Source organism: Penicillium cataractarum, assembly GCF_028827025.1.
Source record: "Penicillium cataractarum strain IBT 29864 chromosome Unknown utg000002l, whole genome shotgun sequence".
Classification (NCBI taxonomy): Eukaryota; Fungi; Ascomycota; class Eurotiomycetes; order Eurotiales; family Aspergillaceae; genus Penicillium; species Penicillium cataractarum.
Window position 1 is genome coordinate 3,184,548 of NW_026622738.1, and position 24,569 is coordinate 3,209,116.

The window sequence follows — 24,569 nt, forward strand, 5'->3', positions numbered from 1 at the left end:
TAGGCACCAAGGGGGCGAGGAAGGGGTCAGGTGGGAGGTGGAAGGGGGATAGAAGGGGACAAAAGTACCGAGTGGCTAGGGGGCGACGATATTCTCCGGAGGCACCGAGGAGTAAGTTCAAAGTATAGATAGCTGGGAGGTTTTGATAAGTATACGCTTAGACGTACTGTACATGCTAGAGCTCACAAAGACCGTGCGCTTATTTTGATTAAAAGTCCCGTTCGATATTGAAATCCAGATTCTAGAGTCCTAGAATCTAATATCCTGTTCCCAGTCCCCCTTAAACCTGGTGAGCACTGTTCGCTTCACATGCGGATCCATGACATCTACTTTACATTACATTAGCTCCTGCACCACTGCTGGTCTGCGGACAAAGTGGTGGTGGTGGTGGCTCCGCTACGACTCGACGAGATAAGCGCTCAGATCCTGCGTAGTGCATGACCTGGATAGAGGAGACAGCTTGTAAGCTCTGTACTCTGCAGCCCGTGTCGTTGACACCCTTGGCCACGGCACTGACGATCGGGAATGCCGATCGATTGGCGGGGAGGTCTAGACTCAAGAGGACTTAAGAAGTTAAGGTAGAGTAGGTGTGCAAAGTTACCAAGTTAGGGTAGGTTATTCATTAGCTATGGACGAGCATATGATAGTACCAGGGTCAGGGGAATTGGAAGTGTGATTCCGAGTAGCCTCATCGTGATCAGTATGATGTAGTAGCTTCATCATTTTGGCGATCATTTTTCGGGTCCTTCTTGGAAATCGGCTGTCAGGTACAGCGTTTTGTGACATTTGGTTTTGGCAAGCTTGTCTGGTTAAGTTACTCGACTGTTTTTGCAGTGTAAACGAGAACCACGGCTAATTCTTTACTCTTCGTTCTTTCGATGCCGTATCTGCCTCGGCCAGGTGGATCAACACATGACCGAACACATGACTCCCGATTTCTTCGGTTACTTCAGTCCGCAAACTATCGTTTTGCCGTATCCTATAGTATTGCAGTATCAATTTGTACTTCTCCGGGAATTCCACCGGATTCGTACAAGTTCGACCTCAATAATCAACTGCTCGACGGTTATACCCCAAATCCCCAACATCCTCCCCGGCGCCAAACCCTTCCCAATGACGTAGCCATAGCCCCCGGAGCTTACCTTTCTGGGAACCAATTGCTCATGAGTTAGACGATTTTTTCTTTTCTTCACGTCCACATTCACTATGTAAGTAATGAAAGTGCCTCAAACGCACAAGAAACAGTCCGGTCTTAAAAAAGTGGACACCAAAGCATCCAACGCCCAAAGAAAAGTACGATTCACAGATTTTTAATGCTTCATTCCCCACACTTCCGTTCCTAAAACGCCCGATGCTGCACTTCATTTCTCCTCCTCCTCGAGCCTCCAGTTCTCCAGTCCACGCGAGCTGACTGGATGTGCAAATTGCGGTCTCCGGCTGCCCCCGAATTTCGTGGGGCGTGACTTGCAAAAAAAAAAAAACCTGTGGATGGAGGATGAGTGGTTGGTACCTGCGCCGCAAAATGTGATAGTTCCTTTAACGGGACATTTTGATACTCCGGTGGTTTGGTACGCAGGGGGTATTCTGCAAGCTTAACCTTTACATACGTCGATCGATGATAGATGAAGGTCGCGGCGGTGCTGGTACCTTACTTGCACCGCCCTCCACTGGACTTCTATGGAATAAACGATTACTTCATATCAAGACCAGCGTCCAGCCACCTCCAGATTGCTTGGGAACTAACTAAGCCCAGTTCAGTCACGTTATTCAAAGGGATCCGCAGACCAGGTATGTTATATATTACAAGCTGCGATCTCAGCTCTGCTGGACTCCCACCATGTGGATATACAGTGGAGTCAACCGCAACACTCCAAGCCTATGATGACTGGGCCAGCGTCCCAGGCTCGTCTCACCGGTACAGAAATGTTTTACAGTCACATGTTTTTGGGGCTCACTTTCCCTCCGTTCTCCGGATGTCCGCCGTAGTTACCCCTTCGGGTTGACTTGGGGGCTGTCAAGATGGATTAAGTGGTTCCGAAGCCCACTCCTCTAGGTGTTGCTAACCCCCACGAATGGGAGGATTCAAACGGCGAGGCGTTTGGAGCAAATGACAGTGCTTCGGAAAGTGGGCATGCTTCATTTTGTGTCTTGACGCTCTGACATTGGGCTTCTTGGTGATTGGTCTGGAGGAGGTTTGATAATTCGTAGGTATGCGTTTCGGCAAGCCGATGCTGATCTTGCCTCAGATATTGAGTCAAGCCTAGAGCGAGACTTTGAGCCACGTACGTGAATGGTGAATGCGCCACTCTTGCGTGGAACTAGATCTTCATCGCCATTTTGATTTGCCTCCTCGATGCTGTTCTTCGGAGGACTCGGTGTACTTTACTCCTTGTTTAGTTACTAGAAGGTCTGGCTGTTATGGGTATGCCGTGAAACTTGCCATCAGTCAAGCTCTGCGTTCTGGATCAATCCTCGGTCAACTGATCGACCAAGCAGCGATCAATGCGGGTTTCCTGTCTGGTCGATCCAGCTCTAGAACTGATCAGAGCTCAAACCGGTTTATAGAACAGTATTGAAATCTCTGATACGGAGATCTCGACCTCTCTACGTGTTCTATAGCATGTCGTGGTTGTTTCTATTTTGAGTTACGATTCTTCAAATGCTGGAATCTGCACGTTTATTCATGTCGTCCGTCGAGGTTCTGACTACTGTATCCTAGGCTGCCATTCTCAGCACAGAGAACATCAAGCCCTGTCCCGATGCCGAGAATATCGGCTCGGTGGGATACCGAGAAATTGGGCACCAGGATTGGCTGCCCAAGGTTAATGAAATGCCCAGAAGAGTCGTGGGGGTGAACCAGAGTGGACAGAGCGCGACGGATGAGTGTATTGTGTGCCCCCAAATCCATGCGTTGTGCGCGACTCCGCGACGAGATTTACACAGCTACTGATTGGCCATGCCATTTTCTCCTCGTGGGCCCTCACGTGCATCCGCATCGGGGAGCGCTGTCCTCCGGCGAATCACCGCCAACTTGAGCCCACCACACGGCGTGCGGGGGAAAGAGATTCTTACATTAGACAACTCCACGATCCCCATGAGAAGGGGAGGCTATTCCTGCATTCAACTCGAGCAAATACAATATGCCGAGAAAAAGTGCCGAAAGTGTTGAGTTTTGCCCTGGGCAATGCTCTCCGTGGTCGGCCGACTGACAATCCCATGGTCTTTGCGGCGGGCTTCTGGAAGGGGTGGAAGGGTTCTGGAAGGACGATCCGGTTGGATGGTTTTTTGACTGCAGATGCACGCTAACCTTAACTGGGATTAGCATGGAAATACGCAATTACCTAACCATCCCGATTGGGCTGCGTTACATACCGCTAGCGGCATTCTGGTATTACAGGGTGGAGTCAATCATACACGCTTACACACCCGCTTCCGGAGGGTCTGTTGTGATTGTTTATTACGGTGCCATAATTTCTGTGTATTAATGAGCTACGGAAAAGAAGCAACGAGTATGGATAGCAAATATCATTATCAAGTTGACGCCTTATGCGCCCGATAATTAATGAAAGGGCACGAGGAAGGGTTGTACAGAATCATTAACAATGCAGTGGGAAAAGTATCGCCTCCCCCTCTCTACGCCCCCTCCCTTGCAACCGTTTCCGACATGGCCGCGAGCATGGCCGAGCTTCCCCCAGTCCTGGGATTCCGACCGCTGCAGCTAGTAGAGTCTATCAAAGCCACCGACAGGGTATCGACCGGGGTCGGAGAGGCTGCGTGACCGATTCGATTTGCTCTCATTGCATCGCCCGAATACCCGCTCCTTTCATGTTAACCTGACCCTTGTTGGGGGAGACCTTGGTGTGGTATGATAAACTTTAAGCGCGATGTCTGTTTCTTTATGCGATGGGCAATGTTTTGGATTACCAAGCCGCGACCAATCTTCTCTCTTGACTATCCCAACTTTCTGAAATTGTGATGTTGGTGGGAGTTTGTCGAAAGTATATACGGAGTACAGTCGATTCATTGTTTCTTTCCATTGATTAAGTCAACTTCAGGACAATGCCGTACTTTTGGCTTGAATGATGTGCTTTCCCTCGGAGTTCCAAGAGCAGTATACCGGATACTTGGCAACGCTGCCCCTGCATGAACATCGTATACCTGCGCGCATTATCACTATCTTCATAAGTAGACCCAATTAAGTGGCGGCGATTGCCTCCGTGTGAACCTTTCATTTGGACCAAATTCGCCACTCTGTGTTGCATAGAGGGGTTAAGTCATACTGTATATGCATGTCCATGCTAGAACATGATATCGACTAGAGTGGCGGGATGGAGATTGAACTCCTCATCAACTCTGCGAATCCTTTGAATGGGCCGGAAGGACAGGCGAAGAGACGTGTTTCGCTAATCGATGGTTGTTATGGTCTTATGAAGCTTTTTGGTGATCTGGTCGATGTCAGAAAGGGTCGGTCTTTGTGTAACTATCAGGGAGGAAGATCTTGTGGAGGGCATTGTGTTAAATATGCTGAATAAGTAGTGATAGAATCTAGTTGTTGATAATTATGTATAGACAAGCTAAGATGGGCGAATAAAGCTTCCGTATGCTTATGTATCTTTAGTCGAGGGAGTCCAGGAAGTAGATAGTACCTCCCATACATAGATGTATCTCGGCATAAAATAATGTACATTAATCCGAGGTACCATTCAGTATGACTTTCTTCACGTAAGTTCGCCTTATTCGATCTAATTCGATCTGGTAGTGAGTCACAAACTAAAGACTCATTCTGAGCCTCCATGTGGACTGTGGTTGAAGGTCGAGAATACGACCGTGGGCCTATCGAAGGTGAGTCAGATTGAATCATGGCCCACTTTTACAACCCCGCGGTGAGATCACTGGCGACTGCACAAATTCTGGGAAAAGGCTTGGCACCGACCACCTCTTTTATTTGCTGCTTGAGAACTATAACTACAACGGCATCAGCGGATATACAAAAGGTTACTTGTTTTCGATTCAAGAAAGTCACTAATCTCCCCTACTCACCTTCCCTACTTATTTCCTGCGCAATATCCTTGTGCATCGCAGCTTACCCAGAACTGCGCACCGCAGATCTGGTCCTGTCGATCCCCAGGTCACCCGATCTCTGCGTTGGCAACTCAGACGTCACTTCGACAAAGTCGCAGGTCAACCCCCGTACCCCGATCCGTTCCTACAACCATGGAGAACGGGTCAAATGACAGCCTGGCGGGTCCAGAGCCCCAAGTTCAACGTAAGTGACAGCCCTATCTCCATCCACCCCGGCCACACATGGTGCAGGTCATGGCAGCGCCCCAAACTTCCCCGTCCCATCCCGTGCTATTTGTGTTTGGCAGGCTTTGGCCTAGCCCATTCGCAAAAGGGCAGGAGGCATGTATCTCCGTATACATCCACCTCAGGCCGGACATCAACCCTGCAGGTGGCTGAGTCCCCACGGTCTCACGTCCACTCAGGCCTCTCACTATCCCCATATTGCCCTGCGAGCCTTCTCCCATCATCCCATGCCTCGGGGCGGACCCAACGGCCCGCAACCTTTTTGATCACACGCTCACCACGAGAACCTGGCACAGGCACAGAAAACCAGCCGCCTACCGCTGGTGATGAGTTGGCAGGGCCGGCGCGAGCGCGTGGCGCTGTATCCTCGCAGGAGGCGAGTGCGCCGTGCCAATCAGCCCCGAAGAAACGGGCTAAATGTCGCTATTTTGCTTCCAAGAAGGGTATGTATCCGTGGAGAGTTTATGCTGTTTCATGTTGGACCAATGTACTTTGTTTCTTGCTCTGGTATATTGATGTGCGAAGATCATATGTACGCGTCTCTCGGGTACGGATCCTCTTCAGGCAAAGCATGTGCCCCTTGTGGATGGCTATCGCGTGTTAAGCTATGAGGCTGGACGATAGCCTGTGATTAGACAGAACGAGCCTGCATTACAGGGCGTGTGCTTTTGTGTTTTGACTTCTGACCTCGGCTTTTGTTATATACTATATGGCATGATCTTGCAAGATACTAACGTGTCGCTCCAGGTTGCCGTGCTGGCGCGGAATGTCCATACATCCACGATGCCGCTGGGATTGAGCAGAGAAAAGCCACACCCAACCAGTCATCTGGACCTCAATCATCGACTAATGATGCCCGGACGTCAGATGCCGGCATGGCTAGTGCGATCCAGGACTTGAAGATTACTGAAGCTGTGTCAAAGCAAGCCGTGACAACGCCTCAAGTGGCCCAGACTCCACGACCGGTCTCAAAGGTAGAGAAGAATGACCCGAGAGAATTCCAGCTCAATCAATTGAGGCGACGGTTCCGTCCACAAGAGGAGAGTGATGATAACGGGTCGACTCTATCGTTTGGGCTGGCTCCCTCGGACCCCGATTTTCCTTTTGAATTGGACGCCTTGCAATGTATTCTTCATGTGCCGAATACATACCCTGGCAAGGGACGGCCGAGACTCACTGTGACCAATCCTGAAATGGAGGCTGCCTTCCAGGCCAATGTATCTAGGGGATTCGATGATATCGTCGACTACGCGATTCGGACTAACGCCCGAGGAACTTTGCTCAATTGGGTGAACACTCTTGATAGGCAGCTCGAACGGCTTCTGACTACTCTAGAAAGGGGACCCAAGCTTACCTTTGTGGCCAATGTTGGTAGCAGTCCTGCGAATCCAGTACCGACGCAACAGCAGAAGCCAAGCTCAGTTGCGACTGTGCAGCCTCGCGCACCTCCTACGGCGTCGGTTTCTGCCACATCAGTTGCAGCAAGCAAGCCGCCCGTTATTGCTCCAAGCTACACGTACGAACAAAAGGCCCAAGCCGAGAAACGGAGGTCGATGGAGACGAAACAACTTGAGGCTCGGCTTGGAAGACTCCCCTTGTTCCAGAAGCGGTCAGAAACCACTTTCAATATCCCCATTCAGCCCACCAAGCAGGATCGTCTACCGAGGTCACTTCAAAATGTGAAAACAGTGAAGCTCATTGTGCCTCCGCTCTATCCACTGGAGCACAGCTCCATCGAAATGCAGGGTGTGGACAACCCCGAAGCCAGATCTGTGGAAGCCGGATTTGCGCAATGGTTCGATAAGAACACTTCGATGAACTTGGTATCACAGATCAACTACCTGGCAAGCAATATGCACAACTTTGCCAAGACACCTCTGCCCGAGGTCGCAGAGCAAGCTCAACACGAACTCGTCCAAGAAGAGGAAGATACTTCTGCGCAGCAGTCTGAAGATGGTGTTCCCATCGAGGCTACAGGAGATAAGCCTCACTTGCATGTTATCCCACGTCCACCCGAGTGGTCCGTCCCCGAGCAACAAAGTGGCAGCGACATGACCGAAGAATCCAGCTACGAAGAAGACTCCGAGGAGGACGAGGAGGCCGAAGACTCTGAAGAAGGCGGTGCCCCTGTCCCCGCGGTTCTGGATACCCCAGGCCGAGGCGTTGCACTTTCATTCCCATTCCTGGAACTATATGGCATCGAGTTGTTGGAGATAGCCCACCTCGCTATTACTATCAAGTGTGACCGCTGCAAGGAATCGATGGATATCAAGAATGTACCGCAACTTGCGGATCCCAAGGATATGCCGAAGATCGAGTCTTGCAAGAAATGCGCCAACTCGATGAGTATCGGGTTTAGGAAACAGCTGATGCATTCGCACGCGAACCGGGCTGGGTACCTTGACTTGGATGGGTGTACTGTTTTGGATCTTCTTCCAAGGTATATGCTATGATTTTTCCGACATTTGATCGCCGACTGACCCGTCTCTAGCAACTTCATCCCAACCTGCTCCGAATGCTCTACCACCTACCATGCCCCGGGTGTATCAGCCGTCCGCGGTGAGAGCGCCATGGCAATTTGCCGACACTGCCACCGCAAGATGGTCTTCAAAATGCCCGAGGTCAAGTTCCTGGTCGTAGGTACGGCGGCTATGTCCTCTCGTGCCGCGCTTCCATTGAAGAAGAGGCCAAAGGAAGTCCTTGGTATCGTTGCCGGACAGGAACTTCCCCGGCGCGGTCGGTGCCAACACTACGGGAAGAGTTACCGTTGGTTCAGGTTTAGTTGTTGCGCGAAGGTGTTCCCTTGTGATAAGTATGCCATCCTTCACCTGCTCTTGTGATGATGTCAGGATGTTATACTAACTTGTTGCTTTTCAGATGCCATGATGCGGAAACGGATCATCCTAATGAACACGCTAATCGTATGATTTGGTAAGCCATCCCAGAACTCGCCTTTTACAAAATTCAGTATTCTAATGTACATCAGCGGTTTCTGCTCTCGCGAGCAAATCTACAGACCAGAGAACTGCGGAATCTGTAGAGCCGTGCTCATCGGCAAAGCTGGTAGTGGATTCTGGGAAGGTGGCAAGGGAACGAGGAATCGGGCTCTTATGAGTCGTAAAGGTATGGAACAGCATTCTTCTGGACTTTCTTATTCCTGTGCTAACAGATATCAGATCCTCGCAAGTATAAACGGCGTGGCGGGACTGTGCCTGGGGGATCTAGCTCGAAGAAGAAGTAGAGCTTTGGAGGAGCCATTCAGGAGCTTGGGATATAGATCATTGCATGATGCATTTAATATCTAGCGTTTATTCAGGCATTTTCGTTGGCGTGAGCAATGAAAAACCGTCTCCACGGACAAATCCAATTCCACCAACGTAATGACGTGAAACTAGAAGGGCTTCAAAGCTGTGTTACATCTGCACTCAGGAAAATTGGGCAGTAAATTGACGCTGCGGGTATCTTGCTATTTTTATGTACACGAGACACATCTATGATGGAAGATTCCAAATGAAATCTAACCCACCACCTTCATACATCGGGAACTGACCATTATTACTCATTCCAAAAGGCGCCATGGAAGGATCAAATGGTAATGAGAGCCAGTCATCCGCCATATCATTCAAAGAAGGGATGTATCCCAAATCAGACGTTAACTCCTGAGACACGGGAGTATTGAGCGTATTGGAGCGGTCGTTATTTTCTGGCCAGGGCGGCGGACCCATGGATGATCGACGGGTAGCGGATCGGCTGTTGTTGATAGTGTTGTTGGTATTGTTTTTCATAGCCTTGGAGGAAGCGAGGAGATTTCGTCGCAGGCGTGAGACATGCATATCTAGGAGGGTGGCATAGCGAGTGCTTAGATGGACATCGTCGAGTGCATTGGACTTGAGAGCACTGATGCTTCGCTCGAGCACTTCGAGTGACTCTCGGAGAGTGGCTTGTCGGGTACCCAGGCTGAGTGCTTTCATTAAGAAAATCGAGGCGCTGGTAATGCGGAGGACGATGCGGACGGGCGAGAATCGTAGTGCGCCTACTTCTGCGAGGTGTGTGACTTTTTGGAGGATCTGGCAGCAGCCGTCGATTACTTCTTGGATGTATTCATAGTCGGTTGGGTCGATGGTCATTGGTCGGACGTCGTCGAGGTTGTTGAGATCGGCGTCTGCTACTGCGCGCTCAACGACGGCTTGCATTCCGACTGAATGGGTGTAGACGCGGACGAAATGGTATTCGATGAAGAGATCGTTGTAGAATGCCGTGTCGAGGTTGTGTGGCTGCAGATACTTGTCCTTCCACTGATTGAGTAGAGGCCGGAAGTGCTCGAGGAGCCCGACGTAACGACCACTGTGGAGTTGCTGACGGGCAAACTTGGCAGAAGGGAAGAACATATCCGTGACGGATTGAGCTAGCTTGGTGAGTTCGATCCAAGAATCCATGAATATCAACCAGGTGCTCCCAGGCTGACTTAGCCCGCGAGGCTTGCGTCCACCGAGGACTGCGTGGTTGAGTGATTGAGGGATTGGGGACATGCAGCCAATCCGCCAAGCGAGTTGGTTTATGTAGACGTAGAGGAGTCTTTGAACTCGCTGTCGCCGAAGTTTGATTTGTTCTCTCCATTGTTGGTCATCACCGGGGGCGTCGATTTCCTCCGTCTCAAAGATACCCAACTCGTGGGCTAGAGAGAGCGCGCATCCAAGCAGCATCCAGGACATCTGATCGGACCGCCTCGATGGCTCGATCATGTCCTCAATCCATCGGTTTGCCGATGTATCTTTAGACTCAGAAGGGTCGATAGGTTTAGGGTCTACAGAGATCAGATCATCATCCCAGCCATCGGTTTCAGGAGGAAAGTGTAGGGAGCGAGGATGCCATTCAGCCATGAGCAAGAGGGCTTCCACCGTTCCAAGACTCCTAATCTTAGATTTTGTAGACTTTTCTTGCCCGAAAATGAGCCGCATTGTCAGCTGCTGGCAGTGTTGCCAGAGTCGATGATGGATGAAAAAGTTTCTCGACTCCCCACCTGCACCGGGAAGAACGTGATAGCGAGAAGAAATCATGAGAATCGTTGAACATAGTACGGGCTCTCGGGTGATCAGTGTGAGGTGATTCTGGTGGTTGGCGTAGAAGTCTGTCAATATGGGTGATAGACAGGACATGTTTTTGTAGAACCTATTCTCTGTTAGCAAGAAATCCGGATCTAGGCAAAATGTTCAGGGGCGAGGACATACAGGTCAATAAAGGTAACCGCTTCCCTCGCAGTAAACCATCCCATCTTGACAAAGCGACATGCCTCCCATATCTGTAGAGTTTCGGATGCCACCTCGGAAATTTCGACAGGACGTTTTACCCGTGAAACATTCTCAAAAGCAGCTGGGCTGTCAAAGTTCTTTGGTGTCGCTCGTTGATGACCATTAGAACCACCCGATTTCGATCCAGCTCCACGAGGAGGACTCTCATCACTTGGTGCATTGTCCTCTTGGCCAGCAGTTGCCGCTTCAAACAGAATATTCAAAGCATCATTACCACTCGCGACGACCGTCCGCATCATCGAGCTTGCAAGCGTGGAGCTAGACCGATGCCGATTTTCTTGATATGCATGAGCCGGCGAAGTTTGTGCATGCAAACTGGCATCTGCCATCGGTTGGGGACTAATGCCGATCTGAGAACTATGATCATTGTGTGGGGATGGATTGGGTCGCGCAAAGGCCCATCCCTGTTGAAATGGACTCGTCGAGTCCTGCGGGTACTGGACAGACTGATGGCCTTGCGTAAACTGCCTTTTAGCATTGTCCGGGGAGACAACAGCACCTTGAAACTGTTCCTCGCCCGGCGATATACCGGTCTCATTGTCCTCGAGGGATCGTCCTAGACACAGGCTGATTAGAAATCCGAGTAAGCGGATTCGATGCACCGATCGACCTACCGCGTTTGCGGGACCTCTCCCAGGCCCGTTTCTCGGGGAAAACACACTCTCTCATCTCTCTGCGACATCGCGCGCATGGTGGGCCGATCGGTAAGCCGTCCGGACCCGTTCCCAGATCGCACTTTGCCTTGCGTTGCCGACAAGGGATGCATGCCTTGTATGTGCGCTGATACGGCCGGTCGGGACGGGATGGTCTGGCCCCGTCCATCGTCAACCACTTGCCTGAAGCGCGACGATAAGTCTAGCGCGGATGAATCAGGCGATCGCGACTAGCAATGGCTATTTTGCTGTGGGTATTTGCATGGAGGAGTGGATGTTTGGAAAAACAAATGTGAGGGTAAGCGGGCGAGGGGGTGAATTGCCGCTGCTAACCGGGCCAGAAGCGGACACGACGGGCCGAGGAGCATCCAGTCCATCGCGTTCGGGATACTCCGTATGAGACAATGTCATGTAAACACCATTCTTATGTAGTAGCAAGAATGGGGCTATTATTAATTGGTGCATGATATTTCATTTTCAATTAGCAGTCTCTAATTTTGGCTTCAGAAATTGGGGGAGCCGTGTTGCTTCGATCTCATCTATCTAGCTGCACTACGGATATATCTCCCGCTACGTGGCTCCCTCATGGCGAGAACCTTATGGATCTCAGTACAAGTTAGAAGAACAAAAGTAATATTCGACTACTTTATTTTATTTTAAACGACATGCTAGCACTATCTAACGTCTTATAGGGGGCCATCGAGCTTTTAGATAGCCTGGAACTATGGAGTCCCGGGTGCGTTTCGGAGGAACTCAACTCGGCCGAGCTAAAAGAATGGGTGCCAGGCGTGATCAATTTGAGTGATTTGAGAAGTCCAACCGAGAGAAGATGAAGTCAAAAGTAGATTTAAAATCCCGAATGTTGTCTGAGAATTCAAATAAACCAAGAGAGAATATCATGAGCTGTATTATCCCTAGATCGAGGTTACTCTACCAAGCCTAGCTATATGGGATCAAATACATGGAATTCAATAGGAATATGTATGCAGTACCAGTGGACAAATTCAGACTGGAAACGCCCCATGAAGCTTAATATATACCTTATTCACGGTCATCCCATAAGCCCCCAAGCTCGAAGCGCGTGATCGCTCTTGGCTCGTCATAGACGCCATCGGATACCCAGAAAGGCTTATCTTAAAGGCCTATTTCCAGTTAAATTGCGTTGAAAAATTCTCGTCAGAGATCTTTCAGAAAGCTGTTTACAATGACAAAGTAATGATGAGCTTTGGGCACATGAATGCTCGATCAAGCCTTGACTGGTCTGACTGCCGATGCAACAAACAAAGTACAGCGACAGAGTTGAGGCGCAGGCAAGACTCGACTAGTCTCCTATTACTTCAAGTAAAAGGCTTTTTTATCTTAAAAACCGAAACTTAAAGTGTGCAGGCCATTTAGAGGGCACCTTTGTTTACGAGCTGGAAGGTTGCCTTTACTCAAGTAATACCTGTCCTAACTTAACGACGTGGATGACCCCTCTATTTACAACGATTCTGTACGTTATGGCCTTATATGTATTTGTCATTTTATTTTGACAATGGTATGCTAGTAGATAGATGTAGTACGTATTATACCGAGGTCCCGAGAATATGCTTCATATCCAATGACGAGGTAGATCATGGTATTGTATTTCTTGGCTTGTATGCACCTTGTTGCCGCAGTAAGATATGATTTGTCATTATGCACCTCTATTATGATTTGAGTATTATACTTGAGATCTTTCTAGAAAATGTAGTGCAATGCAATATTGTTCACAACCCCACCTTGAGTCCGGCGGAAAGCAACGGGCAGGACAGCGGAATTTCCGCGCCTCCAGCAACAGATCGTCTCTCGACGGCTTTGATGAACCGCAACTCGAGGTCCGTGGTATTCACAGCTATTATTTATTAGTATAGTTTAATAACATGCGAGCATGTCAGTAGTATCTATTACTTGACAATCCCATCCTATCTTGACATTTCCCTACAACCCATATCCCCTACACCACCCACTCTCCTCTACCAAAATGCCCGACCAAGTAACCCTCTACACATACTTCCGCTCCTCCTGCTCAGCACGCCTCCGAATCGCCCTCCACCTGAAAAACATCCCCTTCACCCCAATCTTCATCAACCTCCTCCGCGACGAACAATCATCCCCAACAAACCGCTCCATCAACCCCTCCGGCACCGTCCCAACCCTCCTCATCACCGAGGGCTCCAGCACAGTGACAATCACCCAATCCCTCGCCGCCCTAGAATACCTCGACGAAGCATTCCCAAACAACGGACCCCTTCTCCTGCCTTCTTCCCCGCAAACCCGCGCTATTGTCCGCACGCTCTCCCAAATAATAGCCTGCGATGTCCAGCCCGTCACGAACCTGCGGATCCTGAAGCGTGTTGCGCCGTTGGGCACGGACCGCGCGGCTTGGTCGAAGGATTTGATTGAGGATGGATTACGGGCTTATGAGGCTATTGTGGAAAGCTCGGCGGGCAGGTTTAGTGTGGGTGATCAGATTAGTATGGCGGATGTTTGTCTTGTGCCGGCTGTTTGGGGCGCGGAGAGGGTTGGGGTGGATTTGAGTGGGTTTCCGGTTGTTGCGAGGATTATGAAGAATCTTGAGATGGAGGAGGCTGTGAAGAAGGGGCATTGGCAGACCCAGCCGGATACTCCTGAGGATTTGAGGGCCAAGTAGGTGGTTGTACAGGTAGTTGGAGGTTTAGATTGTGTCTAGGGTGGATCTGGAGATGATAGTATTTGTTTTCTTTCCGGTATATTGATAGCCGGATTATCGTGTTATTGCGAGTTCTAGTAACTATTTACCGTGCCAAATTGGTAATTTCATCAAAACATCATAGTGGAAATTCGTCAACACCCTTATCATCCTTTTTCGTAGTATATCCTTCTTATAGCGAGACGGCAGGAAGGATAGTACCAACGCAGTCGCCGAATCCGACGTAGTTACCCTCGGTACCAGCAGTACCGCGCAGAATGATCGTATCACCGTCCTCGAGGAACATACGCTCCGAGCCATCGGCAAGCTTGATGGGGTTCTTGCCGTTGGTCTGCTCAAGGAAACTGCCCTGGGTCTTAGCATCCTTGCCGGAGATGGTACCGGAGCCCAACAGATCACCAGTCCTCAAGTTGCAGCCAGTAATGGTGTGGTGAGCAACCATCTGAGGGAAGGAGTAGAGCAGGTTACGAGCGTTGCTGTTAGAGATCAGGGTAGGCTGACCACCCTTGTTGGTGATCTCTACCTCGAGAGGGATCTCATAGGCGTTCTCGGCGCGCTTCTCGCGCAGGTAAGGCAGGAGGGAGTCGCGGTTTCCAGGCTCCAGACCGGCCGCACGGAAGGGCTCCAGGGCATCGAGCAGGACAACCCAGGGAGTGATGGTGGTACCAAAGTTCTTGGCGTTGAAGGGTCCCAGCGGGATATACTCCCAAGCCTGGATATCACGGGCGGACCAGTCGTTCATGAGAACCAGGCCGAAAATGTGGTCCTCAGCCTCTTCGATAGAGACGGGCTTGCCAAGGTCGTTGGGCTTGCTAATAAAGCAAGCCAGCTCCAGCTCGATATCCAACTTCTTGCAAGGGGAGAAAGTAGGGATCTTAGGATCGGCAGCGGGGTTGACTAGGATCTGACCGCTAGGACGGTGCAGAGGAGTGCCCGAGGGAACAACGGACGAAGCACGGCCGTGGTAGGCGACTGGCAGATGCCTGTAGTTGGGCTGCAGTGCGTTATCCGGCCCGCGGAAGAGCACTCCAATGTTATAGGCGTGGTTCAGACCGGCGTAAAAATCAGTGTAATCGCCAATCTGCATGGGAAGATGGTTGGTGACCTCAGAAAGCGGCACGAGCGCCGACTTCTGCAGATCGGCATTGTCCTTCAGCACCTGAGGGAATTGGGTGTCGGCGCGGAAGACGTTCTGCAAGTACTCGCGCACTTGGCGATGCACGGGGCGACCCAGAGCAGCGAATGCATTGAGAGTCGGCTGGTCAAAGACACTCAAGTGCTGCTGGATAGCGGGCAATTGTGAGAAACCTCCCGAAGAGGCGAAGGCGTTCAAGTTCAAAGCATGGTCACCGATGGCAATGGCCGGTACGCGCGAGGCAGACTGAGCGGAGATGATGCCGAAGGGGATATTGGCCAAGGAGAACGGAGAGTTCTTGGGGATCTGGAACCAGGAAGCCATGATGAAGCAGATTGACATGAATGATGAAGAGAGAGAAAAAAAAAACACAGCTTGCTGGGGTCAACTTAACTGTTGGAGCTTCGAGTCTCCTGCCGGACAAGGGCTCCGAGTAGTGCGGAATTGGCCCGTCCCAGGAATACCCCGCCTCCAAGCGCAACAGGAGAATGCGGAAAGAAGAGCGGGGATAATCGCGGATGTCCAGCTGCAAAGTGCCGCGGGTGACGTGCCAGTCGTGCGAGAACACAATTATTCTACTGGGTGTGTACCTTGGGAACTTAACCCGAGTCGGTTCTTGTAGAATACAAAGAGAAGACCCCTTGTAACAATTCCATCTTCGATTCCCTCCTTTCCTCCTCCTCCTCCTCCAAATCATCCGCCCATCATGCCCGTCACCAATTTCTCCCACCCGGATCCTTACACTTACCAGACCGGCTTCGACTCCTACCACGAGTATGTCCCTCGGGTGTAAAGCGTAATTCAAGCACTCCTTCCTAACTGCGGGATAGGTCCGAAGCGATCGAGGGAGCACTCCCTATCGGCCACAACTCTCCGCAGAAGGCCCCCTACGGTCTGTATGCTGAGAAGCTGTCCGGTACAGCCTTTACTGCCCCTCGTCATGAGAATAAGCAGACATGGGTGTACCGTATACTCCCCGCTGCTGCCCACGCGAACTTTGTCGCCGAAGACGCCGATTCCTATCACACTCGTATGACCACCGAGACACACAAGCTGCACCATATCCCCAACCAGCTGCGATGGAACCCCTTCGACTTGGATGAGAAGGTGGACTGGGTTCATGGTCTGCACCTTGTTGCGGGCTCGGGAGACCCAACATTGAAGCAGGGTCTGGGTATCTTGCTCTACGCCGCCGGCAAGGATATGGGCAACGAAGCCTTCTACTCTGCGGATGGTGATTTCTTGATTGTTCCTCAGCATGGTGTTCTGGACATCCAGACGGAACTGGGCCGCATTATTCTGCGCCCGAACGAGATTGCCGTTATTCCTCGTGGTGTTCGGTAAGTTACCTCTTTGCTTGTCTTCAAGTATAGCTGGGTCACTAAAATTGCTAGATACCGCGTAACTCTCCCCGATGGTCCCGTGCGAGGCTATATTTGCGAGCTGTACCAAGGCCACTACCAGCTGCCCGAGCTGGGCCCCATTGGATCCAATGGCTTGGCTAATGCCCGCGACTTCCAAGCCCCCGTCGCTGCCTTTGACGACGAGGAAGAGCCCACTGAATACAAGTTGTTCAGCAAGTTCAACAATACCCTTTTCTCAGCACGCCAGAACCACACCCCCTTCGACGTGGTCGCCTGGCACGGTAACTACTACCCCTACAAGTACGATCTGGGCCGATTCAACACCATCGGCTCGGTCTCGTTTGATCACCCCGATCCATCCATCTACACAGTCCTGACTGGCCCCTCTGATCACGTCGGTACTGCCATTGCCGACTTTGTCATCTTCCCTCCTCGCTGGCTCGTTGCGGAAAATACTTTCCGGCCTCCATGGTATCACCGTAACACCATGTCCGAGTTCATGGGCCTGATTTATGGTGGATATGATGCAAAGACTGGAGGTGGCTTCCAGCCTGCTGGTGCTAGTTTGCATAACGTGATGAGCGCACACGGTCCGGACTCGGATGCATTCGAGGGTGCGAGCAATGCTGAGCTGAAGCCCAACAAGATCGGCGATGGCAGCATGGCGTTTATGTTTGAGAGGTATGTGCAGATCTTGAGGTTATCTTGTTTGTGTTTCCAATCCTAACAGCTTTTCTAGCTCGCTCATGGTCGGTGTCTCCGAATGGGGTCTCAAGACATGTGAGAAGGTGCAGGAGGAGTATAACCAGCACAGCTGGGAGCCTCTGAAGCGCCACTTCAAGAACCCCAACACGGCTTAGATAAAGTGCATAGTTTGGTGGAAAATAGCGATGTGTATGTGTAAATAGCAGCTCAGTTTGGCATGGAATGATTTGACGATACCTCAATCAATGAAAGAATGGAATGATTGCATATTTAACAAAACGTGTTCGATCTTCTTGTAATTCTCGCTCATTTTCAACTCTATCCAGGATGCTTATAATATGACATGAAAGTAACCAATCGCATTACTCCATTAAACTACCGAAGTTCATCTAACTCAACCCTCCATCTCCTTCCTCATCGCCTCCTTCACAATAGCCCCACACATCTTCGCATAAGGATTCGTCTGCACAGCCAACTGCTGTGCAACTTTATTCCCATACCGACCCCCAAAGAAAAAATCCCGACTCGCCATCTCCTCCAACCGATCCGCACTATGACCACGCAACCGCTCCGGTCCTACATTCTCCACCTCCCTCTCAGACCGAGTCTTCTTCACCCGCGCAGCCTTCAATAGCAAATACCCGCGATGCGTGTGCGCATCAGCCAATAGTCGCGCCTGCACCGACGAAATCGGGTCTGCGGGGGACGCTGGCGTGGCGAGCGTGATTGCTTTGCCTAGATCGGCGAAGATTCTGGATGATAGATCTGCCGCTTCTGGGGTGAAGAGGGACTCGTCTGTGTTGGTTTCGGTGCGTGATGGTTCAGCGTCGGTGTGGCGCTGGTTGTATTGGAGGTCTGCAAGGAGACGGAGGGTTTGGGCGCGGTTTGTGTATGCGGGTGGGTAGGTTGGATATTCTTCCAGCAGAGCGTTTAGCTCTTCGAGTGCTGATTGCACTGTTTCTTGCGTTGGTGTTTCGGTTGTTTGGAGCTTGAGGATGATTTGTGTTTCCCGGGCTTTTAGGGCGTTGAAGTCTGCTTGGGAGATGTTTACTGTTGCTGGCCAGGGTGGGAGGGAGGAGTCCACTGTGACACCGGATGAAGGTGAGGATTCGGCATCGAAGAGGGCCTGGAGGACTGCGGCGTCGTTGTTCGTCAACGAAGGACGTGCCTGTGAGATGGTCGTCATGATGACTCTGAATTTGAAGATGAAGTATAGTTTCGGTATGAGGGTTGGCCACGTCGTAGAATCGATAGATGGACAATATGAGAAGGAGCTCTGGCTTGTGTGTAGAAGAAACTTGAGAAATTTTGTTTCCCTTTTTTTGAGAAAACAAAAGAAGTCAATGAAATCACGTCAAGACCACCGAAACCCCGAGCGGCGATGTAGCAACCGCTGAGACTCGGCCCGGCTGTTGGCGGATATTTCCGGCTGGTGCAGGAAACCAGCCGAAGCTCTCATGGTATCCGCGAGGCTACCAGCACAAACCGTGCCGATGACGATGAATGAATTTTAAAGATATCCGCTGCGGTTAATAGAGGTAACCTGAAGAATGGGGGAGATTGATTTAAGACCTGGATAGGTGGCGTCTCCAACTTATCCCTTTCCCATCAACTATCAAACATCTACTTCTTCATCATCTCTTCTGACACACCCTACTACACTTAAACCTCCACGCACCCAAGAAAGAAGAAAAACAACTAGTTCAACAGAGAGAACAAAGACTGAAAATGGCTCCTTCAGCTATCTCTACCAGCCCGCCTCCCTCGACTGTAGGCGAGGCTGCTATCGCCAGCTACCGCGGCTACGACCATGTCCACTGGTATGTCGGCAACGCCAAGCAAGCTGCCAGCTACTACATCACCCGAATGGGCTTCAAGCGCATCGCCTACCGTGGTCTTGAGACCGGCAGCCGTGGCATCTGCTCCCATGTCATCCGCAACGGCGACATCACCTTCATCCTGACCTCTCCTCTCCGCTCTTTGGACCAAGTCGACCGCTTCAGTCCCGAGGAGCAGGCTCAGCTGCGCGAGATCCACTTCCATCTTGAGCAGCACGGCGATGCCGTGAAGGACGTTGCCTTTGAGGTTGATGATGTCGATGCCGTTTACTATGCTGCTGTCAAGAATGGCGCCAAGTCTGTTTCCAAGCCTCGTGTTCTTGAGGATGAGGGTGGGAGAGTCAAGGTTGCTACTATCCAGACTTATGGTCAGACGACGCATACTCTGATTGAGCGGAGTCAGTATCGTGGTGCGTTCTTGCCGGGGTATCGTCTTGAGGCGGGCGTTGAGGATCCTGTCGCCAAGTTCTTGCCTGGTGTTCACCTTAAGCGGATTGATCACTGTGTTGGTAACCAGGATTGGGATGAGATGGATAAGATTTGTGAATAGTGAGTTTCTCTTTGCTTCGTGCTGAGCAAAGTAAGAAGCTAGTTGAGCTAACATGTTTCTAGCTACGAGAAGGCTCTTGGATTCCACCGTTTCTGGTCCGTTGACGACAGCCAGATTTGCACGTGAGTCAACATGTGGCAACATCTTGAGATGTTACGAAGAGAATCGAATCTAACGTTCAACAGTGAATTCTCTGCTTTGAAGAGTATCGTCATGGCCTCGCCCAACGAAATCGTCAAGATGCCCATCAACGAGCCCGCCAAGGGAAAGAAGCAGTCCCAAATTGAGGAATATGTAGACTTCTACAACGGCGCTGGTGTGCAACACATTGCCCTGTTGACCGATGATATCATCCGCGACATTACCAACTTGAAGGCCCGTGGAGTCGAGTTCATCAAGGTTCCCGATACATATTACACCGACATGCAGGCTCGGTTGAAGCAGTCTGGTTTGGTTCTCAAGGAGGACTTTGAGACTATTCGCAGCTTGGATATTTTGATCGATTTCGATGAGGGTGGTTACCTCCTGCAGTTGTTCACTAAGGTATGTGAATTCCTTAGATCGGTTTTTTATAGGAAGCGATATGTTCAGAGTACTGACTCGTGGTGATAGCACCTGATGGATCGTCCTACCGTCTTCATTGAGATCATCCAGCGACACAACTTCTCCGGCTTTGGCGCTGGAAATTTCAAGTCGCTGTTCGAGGCTATTGAGCGCGAGCAGGAGCTGCGTGGTAATTTGGTCTGATTGGACAAATTTGGTGACACTAAAATTGGCATATGAGAGTTGCGGTCTTCTTGCACATATTTTGATACCTTTTAGCATGTATCTCATGAGATTCCATCGTCAATACATTTCTTGGCTTTATGTTTTTATCTCGGGTTTCTAGTTTCCTCATGTAGACTATTGTCTGTTATATTAGGCAAGTATCTAAAGATAGATTCTTTTCCAGTAGAGAGTGCCCTGATTGGTGTACAAAACAGGATGTACTTCCATTCCTGCCGAGAACTGTACTTCCAAGAGGCACAGTCCGGTCGGAATGCCGAGCGATCGCAAGATCCACCGTATACTCCCTGACAAACTTTGCAATCTGCATCCTGTGGCCAAAGCATAAAGACTAAAAAAATTTTCTTGGCCAGTTGTGGCACAGCCCTCGAGCGCCCCCAGATGTAATCATGGGTGGCCCGGATTATTCTCTTGCCTCCCCCGGATGTGGAAGCCAAATCCCAGTAAAAAATTAAAAATTGGACTCCTGAAGCTCCCGATTGCCCGGTGGCGACCGGGTTTATCATCACGTGAGGTCACGTTCCCCCGGACAAGCAAAGACGAAGAAAAAGTCCTCCACCCGCACCCCCGACATCATCACTCCATCGCCGGTTCGCCTCTCACCTTGGGCTATTGCCTTTCCTCTCTCCCTGTCCATCGCGACATTTTTCACATCAATCCTCGACACTAGCATTCATCCGATTACTTTATCCTTGTTGTCGATCCCCGAAACTTGCGTCTTCCTGACCTCGAAAACCCCTGCTCACCCGACCTTCCTCCTCCTCTTCTTTCAACTTCACACATAATGGATCACTCCAGAGATCCCTGCCCCTGGGTCGCCCTGAGCGATTTCGGTGGTGCTTTCTGCATGGGTGCTATTGGTGGTGCTGTCTGGCACGGTGTCAAGGGCTTCCGTAACAGCCCCTACGGTGAGCGCCGGATAGGCGCTTTGACTGCCATCAAGGCTCGCGCTCCCGTGCTCGGTGGTAACTTTGGTGTTTGGGGTGGTCTGGTTAGTTTGGCCTGATTATGATGGATTATTGTGGCATTGCATTCTGACAGTTGTCCAGTTCTCTACATTCGATTGCGCTATTAAGGGCATCCGCAAGACCGAGGATCCCTGGAACAGCAGTATGTGTCTATCGCTCTTGATTGCTTGCAGAATCATCTTCTAACCCATTTCTAGTCATCGCTGGTTTCTTCACTGGTGGTTCTCTGGCCGTTCGTGGTGGTGTCAAGGCCGCCCGTAACTCTGCCATCATGTGCGCCGTCTTCCTGGGTGTGATTGAGGGTGTTGGTATCGGTTTCCAGCGTATGATGGCCGACAACACCAAGCTCGAGGTACGTTGACTACTCTTCCGCTTTTGTTGCGATCATTCTATCATGATCATCTGCTGACTCTGTCTTGTTTAGCTCCCTCCTCCCCCTCCCTCTGAGCAGAAGGCTCTCGCTTAAATCATCTCCATCTTCACTTCCTCGATCGATTCATTCCTCCGGTGGCCGACAAACCCACCTTCGATCTCTGTCTTCATAAACACATCCCCACGTTGAATCTCCCTTCTCAGGTGTTCGGTCTGGGTCTTCATTCTTAAACGACATGGCATAGAGGCTCCTGCTTTGTTTCTCTTTTTTTGCTTACGCTTTTTATACCGCCTTTCCTCGGCCCTTGTTTTCGGAGCATTGTATTTTGTGGACGGCATCCTTTGGCTGGTTCCCAGGATTCGGGACCGGCGTGTGGTTTCCTTTTTTGTGGCTATTTGGCCAGTCAAAAGAATATCTCTGCTCATTGCTGCAACAAAAAGCGTTCGGATCGGGACGTGGTGGAGTCTTGTACATTAACGCATTGGTAACAGGCATAATACGCATTTTTATTGCATATATTTGGACTTCGGTCGCACTTTTCCAATTCGGCGGTTTCCTTCAGATTACAAAGTACTGGTTTTGACAGGGATGCTTCTTGAATTCTAATCAGATTTGCAGAGATCGGTCTTTTCCGCGATGCGATATGATCCAACGGTGATGCAGAGTCGGGGCTGCATGCCGAACTTCGTCGACGTGTCCGCCTTATCTTTCCCCGCATCCCTCGAGACTTCTCTTCTTCCACACCCTCCCACTCATCCTCGAATTCCAAAATGTCCGATGCACCCGCGACTTTCAAGCCTGCCCTCATACTTCATGGAGGCGCAGGCAATATCCAACGTGCTAAGCTCCCACCGGATCTTTACGCCCAACATCGCGCCTCCCTCCAATCCTACCTTCGCTCGACCCACACGCTCCTCAAAGAGGGCGCTTCGGCCCTTGATGCCGCGGTTCATGCTGTATCCTTGATGGAGGATGACGAGCTATTCAATTGCGGTCGCGGCAGCGTTTTCACTACAGCGGGAACAATTGAAATGGAGGCTTCCATCATGGTTGCTACCGTCCAAGACCCCGACCAGAACCGACCGGGGGAAATGAAAAAAGCCGCCGCTGTCATGACCGTCAGGAATGTACGACACCCCATTCAACTTGCGCGCGAATCGCTCTTGCGGACAGGCTATACACCTGATGGGAAACCCAAGAAGGACGGTGGTAGCATGCACCCCCAGCTTGCCGGTCCTCATGTGGAGACCCTTGCTAGGGAGTGGGGTCTGGAATTCAAGCCTGATGAATGGTTCTGGACACAGCGTCGCTGGGACGAACACCGGCGGGGGCTGGAGGGCAAAGAGGAACCTATATCTTTAAGTCAGGGCACGGTTGGCTGTGTTTGTTTGGATCAATGGGGCAATTTGGCCGTCGCGACCAGTACGGGCGGCAAGACAAATAAGCTTCCCGGTCGCATTGGGGACACTCCGACTCTGGGAGCAGGCTTCTGGGCTGATGCGTGGGATGTGACCTTCCCGAGGCCAGAGGCCGCGTCTCCTATGGCCTTGCACAGTAAGGCCGGAGCTCTCCACCCCACGCCAAGATGCACGGGCAACCTCGCCACTGGCACTATGGCTAGTGTGCATGAGTTCTGTGCGAACCTGGGTGATAGCTTGCGAAGCTGCCTGGCTCCACGGCCCAACGCCGAAAGCCCTGACCCCCCAGCCTATTCATCTCGCCCATCCAGCCCATGTGGAAGTGCGGTATTTCAGGTCCCTGAAAAGCCATTCGGCATGCAGGACGCGACAAGTGCAAGAAAGGCCATTGCTATCTCGGGAACTGGAGATGGCGATGCATTTCTCCGTTTAGCTGCTGCGCATTCAGTTGCCTCGCTATCTCGGTTGCAAAACTACTCCCTTGCCGAGGCTGTCAAGTCGGTGGCCGGCTCTAATGGCGCTCTCCAACGATCGGCAGGCCCCCGATGGGGAGTCACAGGCGAGGGCGAGGGAGGGTTCATTGGAATCGAGCTTGACGAGGAGCACGCTACTCGTTCGACTGGAAGGCCGGAAAAGCTACGTCGTGGTAATGTGGTCTTTGATTTTAATTGTGGTGGCATGTGGCGTGCATGGGTTGAGCCTGGTCGGAATGGAAAGGATGTCGAGAGGATCATGGTCTTCCGAGAGGAGTACGAGTTGGGTGACTCCCATTATAGAGTAGGGACACTGCGAAGTGTGGCATGATAAAAGAGCTTTGATGTCTAGAATACTCTTAAGATGATTCAAATCATAGATTGTAGCAGCCACATATCGTCCATACATATCCGTACTCATGAGAAGTATTCTCTCTAGACAATTGGACCTCTCCTTTACGCTATTTCCTACGGAGGACAATCGCTGATAAACTTTGCCTAATTATGGAGAACTCCCATAGTTAATCACTTTCAGATACCATTCTAGAACGGGGCCGATTATGGACCCAATACATCGAGCAACCTGATGCTTAACCCAAGACTGACGTATTCCAGGCCAGTTTGCTTCGTATGGAACCCACCTAGTCTTGCATAGCTTCGGAATACCAGTATTCGCCCCAGTGGCTCCCATGTATTCCGTCTGTACCTGGTGCATTGATCGCCATGAAATACTTGTTGTACCTGGATCCACTGGGGCGAGGAATCATAATTACAAAGAACAGAACAAGGAAGGACCCGCTCTTGGAAATCCAGACTTTGGAGATAAGAGAACTTGAAAGATTAGAATACATACTCTGCCTTGTATTCTTTCGCTAAAGATTCATACTACTTAGCTATCTGGTGACTAGGACTGTCCTCTTTCCCCTGTCGATCAGCACAAGTCACTCTGCCAAGATGGATACTTGTAGACAAGGATTGAG

At 50.8% G+C, this 24,569-nt stretch overlaps 10 protein-coding genes across 10 annotated transcripts; 6 read left to right on the plus strand and 4 right to left on the minus strand.

Moving 5' to 3' along the window:
- Window positions 1–331: 331 nt before the first annotated feature.
- N7496_003235 (uncharacterized protein) lies at window positions 332–723 on the minus strand (the record flags this gene model as incomplete). Its single annotated transcript, XM_056696166.1, has 2 exons — window positions 332–549; window positions 651–723. The coding sequence occupies 2 exons, from the start codon at window positions 721–723 to the stop codon at window positions 332–334; spliced, it is 291 nt and encodes a 96-aa protein (XP_056558378.1).
- A 4,491-nt stretch (window positions 724–5,214) lies between these two features.
- On the plus strand, window positions 5,215–8,548 carry N7496_003236 (uncharacterized protein; the record flags this gene model as incomplete). Its single annotated transcript, XM_056696167.1, has 7 exons — window positions 5,215–5,266; window positions 5,487–5,750; window positions 6,055–7,747; window positions 7,799–8,119; window positions 8,185–8,238; window positions 8,294–8,430; window positions 8,484–8,548. The coding sequence occupies 7 exons, from the start codon at window positions 5,215–5,217 to the stop codon at window positions 8,546–8,548; spliced, it is 2,586 nt and encodes an 861-aa protein (XP_056558379.1).
- A 250-nt stretch (window positions 8,549–8,798) lies between these two features.
- On the minus strand, window positions 8,799–11,438 carry N7496_003237 (uncharacterized protein; the record flags this gene model as incomplete). The annotated part of the gene is made up of 3 exons (XM_056696168.1): window positions 8,799–10,476; window positions 10,536–11,172; window positions 11,231–11,438. The coding sequence occupies 3 exons, from the start codon at window positions 11,436–11,438 to the stop codon at window positions 8,799–8,801; spliced, it is 2,523 nt and encodes an 840-aa protein (XP_056558380.1).
- A 1,833-nt stretch (window positions 11,439–13,271) lies between these two features.
- Window positions 13,272–13,940, plus strand: maiA (maleylacetoacetate isomerase MaiA; the record flags this gene model as incomplete). Its single annotated transcript, XM_056696169.1, has 1 exon — window positions 13,272–13,940. One exon carries the CDS (start codon window positions 13,272–13,274, stop codon window positions 13,938–13,940), a length of 669 nt encoding a protein of 222 aa, XP_056558381.1.
- A 211-nt stretch (window positions 13,941–14,151) lies between these two features.
- Window positions 14,152–15,438, minus strand: fahA (fumarylacetoacetate hydrolase FahA; the record flags this gene model as incomplete). Its single annotated transcript, XM_056696170.1, has 1 exon — window positions 14,152–15,438. One exon carries the CDS (start codon window positions 15,436–15,438, stop codon window positions 14,152–14,154), a length of 1,287 nt encoding a protein of 428 aa, XP_056558382.1.
- A 382-nt stretch (window positions 15,439–15,820) lies between these two features.
- Window positions 15,821–17,338, plus strand: hmgA (putative homogentisate 1,2-dioxygenase (HmgA); the record flags this gene model as incomplete). Its single annotated transcript, XM_056696171.1, has 4 exons — window positions 15,821–15,888; window positions 15,945–16,454; window positions 16,509–17,159; window positions 17,218–17,338. The coding sequence occupies 4 exons, from the start codon at window positions 15,821–15,823 to the stop codon at window positions 17,336–17,338; spliced, it is 1,350 nt and encodes a 449-aa protein (XP_056558383.1).
- A 239-nt stretch (window positions 17,339–17,577) lies between these two features.
- Window positions 17,578–18,369, minus strand: hmgX (the record flags this gene model as incomplete). The annotated part of the gene is made up of 1 exon (XM_056696172.1): window positions 17,578–18,369. One exon carries the CDS (start codon window positions 18,367–18,369, stop codon window positions 17,578–17,580), a length of 792 nt encoding a protein of 263 aa, XP_056558384.1.
- A 542-nt stretch (window positions 18,370–18,911) lies between these two features.
- On the plus strand, window positions 18,912–20,318 carry N7496_003242 (4-hydroxyphenylpyruvate dioxygenase family protein; the record flags this gene model as incomplete). The annotated part of the gene is made up of 4 exons (XM_056696173.1): window positions 18,912–19,570; window positions 19,634–19,693; window positions 19,757–20,114; window positions 20,184–20,318. The coding sequence occupies 4 exons, from the start codon at window positions 18,912–18,914 to the stop codon at window positions 20,316–20,318; spliced, it is 1,212 nt and encodes a 403-aa protein (XP_056558385.1).
- An 823-nt stretch (window positions 20,319–21,141) lies between these two features.
- Window positions 21,142–21,791, plus strand: N7496_003243 (protein transporter TIM17; the record flags this gene model as incomplete). Its single annotated transcript, XM_056696174.1, has 4 exons — window positions 21,142–21,348; window positions 21,407–21,467; window positions 21,523–21,677; window positions 21,750–21,791. The coding sequence occupies 4 exons, from the start codon at window positions 21,142–21,144 to the stop codon at window positions 21,789–21,791; spliced, it is 465 nt and encodes a 154-aa protein (XP_056558386.1).
- A 677-nt stretch (window positions 21,792–22,468) lies between these two features.
- Window positions 22,469–23,920, plus strand: N7496_003244 (isoaspartyl peptidase/L-asparaginase; the record flags this gene model as incomplete). Its single annotated transcript, XM_056696175.1, has 1 exon — window positions 22,469–23,920. One exon carries the CDS (start codon window positions 22,469–22,471, stop codon window positions 23,918–23,920), a length of 1,452 nt encoding a protein of 483 aa, XP_056558387.1.
- Window positions 23,921–24,569: the final 649 nt, after the last annotated feature.